Source organism: Urtica dioica, chromosome 1, assembly GCF_054948205.1.
Source record: "Urtica dioica subsp. dioica isolate 48M chromosome 1, U.dioica_male_clone48M_v1_H2, whole genome shotgun sequence".
Classification (NCBI taxonomy): Eukaryota; Viridiplantae; Streptophyta; class Magnoliopsida; order Rosales; family Urticaceae; genus Urtica; species Urtica dioica.
In genome coordinates, this window is record NC_142756.1 from 17,040,601 (window position 1) to 17,050,898 (window position 10,298).

General features: G+C 37.3%; 1 protein-coding gene across 1 annotated transcript; it reads left to right on the plus strand.

Annotated features, from left to right (window-relative positions):
• Positions 1-272: 272 nt before the first annotated feature.
• Positions 273-1,891, plus strand: LOC149407583 (kinesin-like protein KIN-5B). Its single transcript, XM_089620904.1, has 8 exons — positions 273-374; positions 451-609; positions 681-970; positions 1,050-1,122; positions 1,307-1,335; positions 1,420-1,529; positions 1,613-1,663; positions 1,743-1,891. Exons 2-8 carry the CDS (start codon positions 592-594, stop codon positions 1,889-1,891), a joined length of 720 nt encoding a protein of 239 aa, XP_089477030.1. The 5' UTR covers positions 273-374; positions 451-591.
• Positions 1,892-10,298: the final 8,407 nt, after the last annotated feature.

Sequence of the window (10,298 nt, forward strand, 5' to 3'; positions counted from 1 at the left end):
TTGACATTGACCTTTCATCCACAAGATGTCTTTCTCAATTAACATCTTGTGGGTTAATAAGATGAGAGAGACGTACAATTCTGGAGTAGAAGGATTGAAGGAGCTCGCTTCTCTTTTAGAGCGAAAAGCATCGTCTGACCTCAACCACATCAATGCAACAATTTCGTCACGAGCCACTTTTGTTGAGAATGTACGATTGGCTCGCCGTCACTCTTATTTTTGTGTATGTGTTTTTCATAACCAGTTTTTTGGTTTTGCGGTTGCAGTTTCTTTCCAGTGTAGTTGCGGATGCGAATGAGGTAATTTGCGACATTCAAAATTCTGTCAACGAGCAGAGGCAAATATTTGATTTCTACACCAATCAACAAGAGGAGGTATATATGATTCATTGTCTCAAAAGTCTGATCCTGAAATGGCATAGACTAACAAGTCCTGTTTCTTTCTTCACAGGGGATCAAAAGAAGTTTGGTTGCAGCGAAAATGATTTCTAGTGCGACGACGACATTTTTCAACGAAGTCCATGGTTGGGCTTCCCAAGTAGACCGATTACTAGAGGAAAATCAGTATGAAAGATGTCAGTGACTAAAAAACATGGAAATGGCATTCAAGGTAAACGCTGTATGTCTATGTTTGTATTTGTATGGTGTTACGGTGATCTGAATTCGGTAGTCTCGTAACAGGAAGAGTGTTTAAGAGAAGAGAGAGAGGCGGTGGAAAACATTGCAGCCATATTAGCGAACGTGACAACAAAGAGAATAGCTACGGTATCGGAGGCGTCGAGGAAGATGTTGGAATCGGATGAAGAAGAGAAGAAGAGATTGGTGGGAGAGATGCGCGAGATTCGACACCTCACAGTCGGCGCGACCAAGGAAATGAGCGCCTTCTTAGACGCCACAAAAAATGATTGCATGGAAAACACATTCTCGGTGGCTCAACACAAGACTTTTGGGGATGATTGCATAACTCAATGGTGACGATCAAATATGCATACGAGTACTTTCAGTTGTTCAATTTCAGAAATATGATAAATCATCTTAATTTCATTACAGTGTGGAGAGAGTCGAGCATTCGAAGCAACAATGGGGAAATATGCAGTCGTCCGTGAAGAGTGTGAACGAGAAGACACGTAGCTTCCGTAGGTGTATCCGTAGTTAATACGGTAGGTAGATTAAGGGTTTCATAGAGGTATTGAATGCTTGTTCTTTAAAGGTTTAGGAATAGGGGATGTTGTTTAACTCTTGTCATCTTTAATGCCATTTGATTCATGAAATGCTTGTTCATGCGGGTTGTCCATATCTGTTTCAGTACTGTTGCAGAGATACAATCGACCATCGAGTAAGTTGTTTTTTTTCCTTTTGCGTAGCTCATGGCATGACAATGTTGTCATGTCATTCACTATTTGCTCTGATAATATTACAGAGAAAACATAAGCACAAATGAGGGAAGGCGTGAAGAGTTCATTTGTACTTCTTTGAGTGTAGACTCCGAGTTTAATGTTGCAGCATCCAAAACCCTAGCAACTATCAAAGGTTAATACAGAACTTGTGTTCTCTTTCTCTATCGTGATAAATGATTACATGTATGTTCTAATTAATTTGTTTTCTGGGTTCAGATTCAGTGAAAGAAGAGCAGGAGAACAAGGAGGAAATGGAACCATATATACGTACCAAATATAGTTATTTTTTTTAAATGCATAGTTTGTGCACGAACAAACTATGATTTCTGATTAATAAAACTATAAGCGTTCTCCCCGTCCGGGCCCGCCGACGGCATCGAGACCAAGAACGCGTGGGCCGGGTGGCCCGTGATCCTCATCAACTCGCAGCAGAACCCCATGTCCCGGGGTGACCTCGCCTCGGTGCAGCAGCTGAGGAGAAGCGTGTACGTCTGAAGCGACGGGTTTAGCCCGAGCCCGACCATCCCCCGGAGAACCTCGTGGGCATACGAACCAAATCAAGGACATAACAAACATCAGTTACGGTAATATAAACATGGCAACAAGTACTGCTCAAATAAATAATAATTCTCAAATGAATACCTCCTCAAAGGATGACTACAACATTCAACAAATTAAAAAAGAAAGAACATTCAAATCGGAAAAATACATTTAATAAATGAACACTCAAATTAAAAGCTCCTCAAAGGATGACTACAACATTCAACAAATAAAAAATAAAACAAAAACAGAAAAAGAACATTCAAGTGTGAGTTATATTTTTTTGCTTTGGAGGTTGCACAAGATTATAAGCGGTTGATGAGTTGCGACTTGGAATTTGATGAGCCAAGAGGTTGAGTTCCAACTCCATTGTCTTCATCTTGGAGCGGAGATCATCCAAGATATGGTCGTGTTTGTCTTCTCCAGCAAGTAGATGCAATTTACGCCAATGTAGACGAGATTGAATGCGGCGATCCAAGATTGCGAGTTTGGATTCCACTCTCTTGTGGGTCAAGCGGAGAGCCAAGTGAGATAAGGCGTTGGGGGTCAGCTTTCGAATGATGCCTCGCGTGAGGCGCCTCTCCTTGATTTGGGCCTTGATGAGCTCAAGTTGTTGGGTTGTGAGGAACTTTGGGCCTGCCTTGACCAACTTCTCCACGACCCGCTTCAGCAGCACCGACAGCATGTCCACCTCGAACAGCTTCTCTTCGCGTTTCAACTCATTATTTTCCTCTTCGCTGCTTATATTTCGGCTCTTGAAATTCCTCTTCGTCGCTGGCAACAGCTCGCAGAAGCCGTTGTTGAGGACGTGGTTGTAAGATATTTATACACATACTAAAGGTGTTCTAGCAACATGAACACGTTAAAGCGGAAGCGAAAAGGATCGGTTTACCTCCGGCCATTGTTGTGTTTTTTCGGCGAGCTCCGGACTCCGATTCCGGCGAGTTGCTTTGAGGATCTTCTAAACTCTCGCTCTCACCCTTAGATGGCGTTGGTATTCTGAATGTAAGAGTGAGTTTAGGGACCCCAAAACGTTTTATTTATAGTCTCATTGCCATCAATGAGAAAATCACAATCCCACTATTATGGGCAATTACTTGATTCTTGGGCATTTATTTGAGCTCGAATTTGGCCATTAATTACTTGGTCAATCTTAATATATATGTGGACCACAATAAGGAAAGAATATTTCCTCATTAATGAATATTTTATAGAAATATTCTTACATTCTCCCACTTGGTCCATATAGCTCAAAACTTACAAAGAACAAAATATATGAATCATGGCGATAGGTTCTCTATGAGCGAGTATTATCTTCCATGTATTACTATATATTCAGCCTTTCAACTTAATAGCCCTCTTATTCTTTAGTGAATAAACCATATGTTTATTCTAGGTCCACTTAAACGATATTTCTCAATAAATGTAATGAATGTGCACAACTATATGAGAAATTATCTAATTGAATTAGAGTTTATGCAAAACAAATGTACCCTGTATTCAAGGATTACATCATGGAACCAGGTCCCGTGTTTTCTAAATGATCCTTGAATTTCTTTAGTGGCATGCCTTTAGTCAAGGATCGGTAATCATTAACTCAGTGCTAATGTGTTAGATGACCACTTTATCATCTATAACACGTTCTCTAATGACTAGATACTTAATGTCGATGTGTTTGCTTCGACTTCACTTTTACTAGTCATAAAACAACAGCTGAATTGTCAAGGTACAACTTTAGTGGCCTAGAAATAGAGTCGACAACTCTAAGCCTAGATATTAAACTCTTCAACCAAACACCATGCGATGTAGCTTCAAAACAAGATACGAACTTAGCTTCCATCGTGGATGTAGCAGTCAATGTCTGCTTAGTGCTTCTCCATGACACGGCTCCACCGGCTAGCATAAAAACATATCTCGAAGTGAATTTTCTTGAATCAATGCAGCCAGCGTAGTCAGCGTCAGAGTAGCCAACCACTTCCAATTCATCGGTCCGTCTGAACATAAGCATGTAGTCCTTTGTTCCTTGAAGGTATCTCATAACCTTCTTTGCATCTTTCCAATGGTCAAGACTTGGGTTACTCTGATATCTACCCAATACTCCAACAACATATGCAATGTCAGGTGGTACAAACCTGAGCATACATAAGGCTTCCTACAGCGGAAGCGTATGAAATATTCTTCATTTGTTCCCTCTCAAGGTCATTTTTCGGACATTGGTCCAAACTGAACTTATCACCCTTAACAATGGGTGCTACACTTGGTGAACAATCTTTCATCCGAAATCTCTCAAGAACTTTATTGATATAGGTCTCTTGAGACAAACTCAAAATGCCTCGTGATCTTTCCCTACGGATCTTAATGCCAATAACATAAGATGCATCACCCATATCTTTCATATCAAAGTTCTTTGAAAGAAATTGTTTCACCTCATGCAGCATTCCATTATCATTAGTCGCTAGCAGAATATCATCCACATATAAAACAAGAAAACATATTTTACTCCCACTAACCTTTTGGTATATACATTGATCCATGACGTTCTCTTCAAAACCAAATGAAGTGATGACATCATGAAACTTTAAATACCATTGGCGGGAGGCTTGTTTCAAACCGTAAATGGATTTATTAAGCTTGCAGACTAAATGCTCACGATCACTAGAGGAGAATCCTTCAGGTTGTTTCATGTAAACCTATTCCTCTAGATCTCCGTTAAGGAAGGCTGTTTTCACATCCATTTGATGTAGCTCAAAACGTGAGCTACTAATGCCATAATCGTGCGAAGAGAATCTTTCTTTGATACAGGAGAAAAAGGCCTCTGTGTAATCGATTCCTTCTCTTTGAGTGAACCCTTTGGCTACAAGTCCTGCCTTATGTCTCTCGGTGTTGCCTTGTGAGTCTTTCTTTGTTTTAAAGACCCATTTGCATCCAATGGCTTTTACACCATTAGGCAACTCGATGAGATCCCAGACTTGATTAGTTGCCATAGAGTTCATTTCCTCAATCATGGCATTGTGCCATAAGTTAAATTATTTAGAACTTACAGCTTGTGAAAACGTTTCAGGCATTGCCATAGAGTTGCAGTCCGTCTCTTGCAGATACACTTCATAATCACTAGGAATTGTTGATCTTCTAACTCTAGTAGATCTTCTTAATGTTGCTTCATTATTCTCTTGAGGATCTTGTTGTTCAATCGGTTGTTCGATTGGTTGTTCAACATGATCTTCATCAGCAACTTGATCTAAAGGATCAGCATTATTAACTTGTGGAATCTCAATAGCTGGTTGTCTTACACACGATTGAGCTTGAGGAGTGTGTACGATAATCAGTCTATCACTTGAACTAGAAGGTTCAGCTTCATTGTGATCTAATGCAGACAATGAGTCATGCAATTGGTCACTCCCACTAATCAAGTCATTCTCAAGAAATTTTGCGTTTCTTGATTCCACAATCCTAGTATTGTGAGATGGACAGTAGAACCTATAACCTTTGGACTTCTCGGCATATCCAATGAAATACCCACTTATAGTCCTAGGGTCTAGTTTCTTTTCTTGTGGATTATAAATTCTCACTTCAGACGGGCATCCCCAAACGTGTATATGTCGCAAACTGGGTTTCCAACCTTTGAATAACTCAAGTGGCGTTTTTTTTTTTTTTTTTTTTTTTTTTTTAAAAACAGCCTTGATTGGAACTCGGTTTAATATATACACAGCCGTCTTTAGTGCTTCAGTCCACAAGAATTGAGGAAGTTTTGTTTTACTCCTCATACTTCTCACCATGTCCATTAAAGTTCGGTTTCTTCTTTCTGAAACACCATTCTGGTTCGGAGTACCAGGCATAGTGTATTGGGCAACAATCCCATGTTCTTGAAGAAACTTCGCAAATGGCCCAGGTGCTTGTCCATTCTCAGTGTATCTACCATAATACTCACCACCTCTATCTGACCTCACAATCTTAATTTGTTTACCACATTGTTTCTCTACTTCAGCCTTGAAAACTTTAAAGGCATCTAAAGCTTCATTATTAGAACGAAGTAAATAGAGATACATATATCGTGAGAAATCATCTATGAAAGTGATAAAGTATTTTGGACTACTTGCATCCATGTCAGGACAACAAATGTCTGTATGTACGATTTCTAACAATTCAATACTTCTCTTTGCACCCTTTTTTAGACTTGTTAGTTTGCTTTCCCTTAATGCAATCCACACAGGTCTCAAAGTCGGTAAAATCAAGAGCACTAAGTACTCCCTCATTCACTAACCTTTTATTTCTCAAAATGGAGATATGTCCCAATCTCCGGTGCCACAATAGAGAAGAATTTTCATTCATAATACAACGCTTCAACCCAGCAGTAACGTTCAAAGAGCTATTAGCAACATCATTTTGCAGTGTAATTGAATAAAGACCACCAGACAATGTACCATAACCAACAATTTCGGATTTATTTAATAATGTAAAACCATTATCCGAAAAGTTAAAGTCAAAACCAAGAGGCAAAAGTCTCGAAATTGAAATTAAATTTCTTGAAAAACTAGGAACGTAAAAAGTCTTTTCCAAATGCAAAACAAAATCACTGCTTAACACCAAATTGCAAGAACCAATAGCCTCCACATGTGAGCTCATCCTGCTCCCTGAAAGGATGTATTGCTCACTTCTTACTGGCTTCCATTGGTTTTGAAACTCTGCAAGGTAATTGAAACATGGATTGTAGAACCATAGTCAATCCACCAAGTATTATGACCAACATTTGTTAGATTTAATTTATGACATACAAACAAAAGTTAAACATCCTTTTATCAGGCATACCTTTTGAACATAGGGCACTCTTTCTTTATGTGTCCCTTCTGATTGCAAAAGAAACACTTTGCCCTTTTCTTAATGTTCTTATTGCCCTTTTGATCTTTAAAGGTTTCTGAAATGTCAAATTCCAAGGCCTTCGTTTGAGATGCAATGTTCGTCATCCGTGTGATAAGAGCATTTGTAAAATCTTTGTATGAAGTGACAAAATTTTCGTCTATTGCCTTCAACAAAAGACCAATTGCTTCATATTGCTCAAGAGAAGCCTCAATCCCAGCAGATATTTTGTTCCTTATGAGCATGATGCAAAAGCAATTAAAACGCTCCCACGTTTCATAAAGATCAATCTCATCTGGGGTACTCACATGAGTGACTGCAGGTGGTTTTAGTTTTATAACTTCATTTACCATGTCCATCCATCCTAAATGAAGGATAAGCCCCTTATTGTCACTATCCACATCAGAGTAACTAACAGGTTGACGAGCTGCTACATAGATTAGACATGCTTATTAAAATTTTGTTTTTGAAGAAAATAACTATATCATGATTTACCAATGCAAAACATGTGTTACTCAATGAATCTTAGAGACATAAAACTTGCCTGTTGGCTAAAGTTCTAATTCAGTTAGATTCACACGATTATGATAAAACTATCAAACTATGTTCCTTTTCCTAATACCTGTCGGTTAATTAGGAAATATAATTTGATATTTTATCCTAATTAATCATACAAATATTATAAAATTCCTGTGGGTAGATTTCATAATATAGCATATGATTAACCACAATTATTGTTTTATGTGACATTAATTCTAAATATACAATCTAAATTAATTAAAGATGTTGTGGCTATTCTTTAATTAATTAAGACCATATAAATCACAAACAATAAGATAAAGTCTAAAATAAATAATATTGTGCTAGTCATTACTAAATGTTATATGCATATTACAAAATAATAATAATAAACCGTCATATAACTTCTTAATTATTCTAACACAATATAATTTAAAACTAAATATTTGCATGCAGATTCTAAATAATGCAAATAAAATTAATAACATGTATCAATTTATTTTATTTTCTATATAATATGACACCAAATCATATAAAAATAAATAGATAAATAAACATATACATACAAAACAGTGTAAACTAAATGGTATATGTAAAGCAATAAAACATATAACCCTTAAAATATATACATATATATATATATATATATGTATATATATGTATGTATAACACAATAAATGAATTGAACAGCTTGCGCACATAATAGTATTCATGTCAGAATGTGTAGCAAAAGTAAAAAACAATGGGTACACGTACGTAAGCAAACACATTCAAATATGCGTGCGTAAGCAAACAGATTCTTCAAAAGGAAAAGGAACGACATACATTTATTTAACGACATTTCCTTATTAAAACAAAAACGACATGTCGTTTAAGATCGTCTTCTTCACCCATCAAACCATATTTTGACCCGCGAACCCGTTTAAAAAACCCGACGGTTTCTCCATCATTTCTCCATAGTTTTCAAGATTTTAAAGCCCAGAATTAATAGAAAAACAATTTTAAAAGGATTGGACGTATTAGTTTTTCAAAACAACGTGCAACATGAAAATCCCAAGAATGGAAAAAAAACATCACCATAAACAACAAGGCAAAGGTTATAGAGGCTCTGATACCAAATGTAAGATATTTATACACATACTAAAGGTGTTCTAGCAACATAAACACGTTAAAGCGGAAGCGAAAAGGATCGGTTTACCTCCGGCCATTGTTGTGTTTTTCCGGTGAGCTCCGGACTCCGATTCCGGCGAGTTGCTTTGAGGATCTTCTAAACTCTCACTCTCACCCTTAGATGGCATTGGTATTCTGAATGTGTGAGTGAGTTTAGGGACCCCAAAACGTTTTATTTATAGTCTCATTGCCATCAATGAGAAAATCACAATCCCACTATTATGGGCAATTACTTGATTCTTGGGCATTTATTTGAGCTCGAATTTGGCCATTAATTACTTGGTCAATCTTAATATATATGTGGACCACAATAAGGAAAGAATATTTCCTCATTAATGAATATTTTATAGAAATATTCTTACAGTGGTCACGTGGAATATCGGACTCGGCGCACGCGAGGATGCTGTAGTTGGACTTGTTCCTCACGCGTAGGTAATCTGGTAGTCTGTTAGCATCATCACAATCATGGTCATCGCTGGTTTCGGGTTGTTGGAGGTATTGTTGGAAGTGCTTGACAAGCTTGGGTTGAGACTTGAAAACGACGTGGCGAAGGTGGTCGAGGCTAGCTTCTTTGTCTGCATTCAGGAAAGGATCGAAGGAGGCCATGTCTCGGAGGAAGGTGGCGTAGGACTTGGGTGATTCGCGCTCCAGCTTCTCCAAGAACCCACCGCACTTCTTCACCGCCCATAACATCGCATCATCGCTCGCCATTGTTGTGTGTTACGGAAGAGACTAGTAATGAGGGACCCACAACAACAACAACAAAGGAAACTCTGCTTTTTTGCCGTGAAAGAATGAACGAGAAAGGTGTTTGGGTGGAACTTTTTTTTTTTTTTTTTATAGAAATAAGGGGGATTTGAGTAGGATTAGGAATCCGAATTTTGGTGTTGTGACTAAATTAAATAGCCTCTAGTTAATAAAATTATAAAATAAGTAATGTCGTATAAAATCTACAAAATGTCAAAATATATTAAAATTTAAACTTATATATATATACATCTACTCATATGTATGTATAGAAATATACATTAATAGGTTATATAATGTCAAATCTTAGCTATTTTTGGCTAATAATAATATATTTAAGTTGATTACTATGTCAAATAAAAAAAATATTTTTTTACCCTAGAATTATTAGTTAAATTATTGGCCTCTACTCAGTTTCGTTCCTTGCTCCGCCTCTGCTATGAATCATGCTTTCTATTTCTGCACTAAGGATGTTAGTTACGAAGACATGCCCCGCAAAACCAATAATACAAATACCATCCACATTACGAATAATACCTCCAATATCTCCATGTCCATAACGAAGCTTGAGACCTCTAGATGCAGGCCTCTAATAAAGCCATTTAGATATATGTTTATTTGAATAATCGGTCCATTGATTAGAAATAGTGGTTTCACTAGCCATATGAAGATGAGCAAAGGAAATTATCAATAAACTTTTCTAGAATTTCAGCATTCATGACATAATCCTCAAATTTACTTATGCATCTATATTTCCACAATTCCCAGAGAAGGATACAAATAGTTTGGATTTTAGTTTGAACAACCTTGCTCTTAATATTTCCCGTATTTCAATTCTTGAAAAGATGAGTAGCAGTTATTTCCTTACTCGGATGGCAAAACATGGCACGAAAGTGACACCAGATAGCAATAGGAATCTCACCATTGATGAGTGTTGATACATGAAAATTATATACAAGATTATGAAATAAATGGACCGATTTTGGTGGAAATCAATTCAAGTGAGGGAAATATTTTTAGATTTGGAGTGGAGTGCTTTACTATTCTTATAGTTGTAATTATACATATCTAG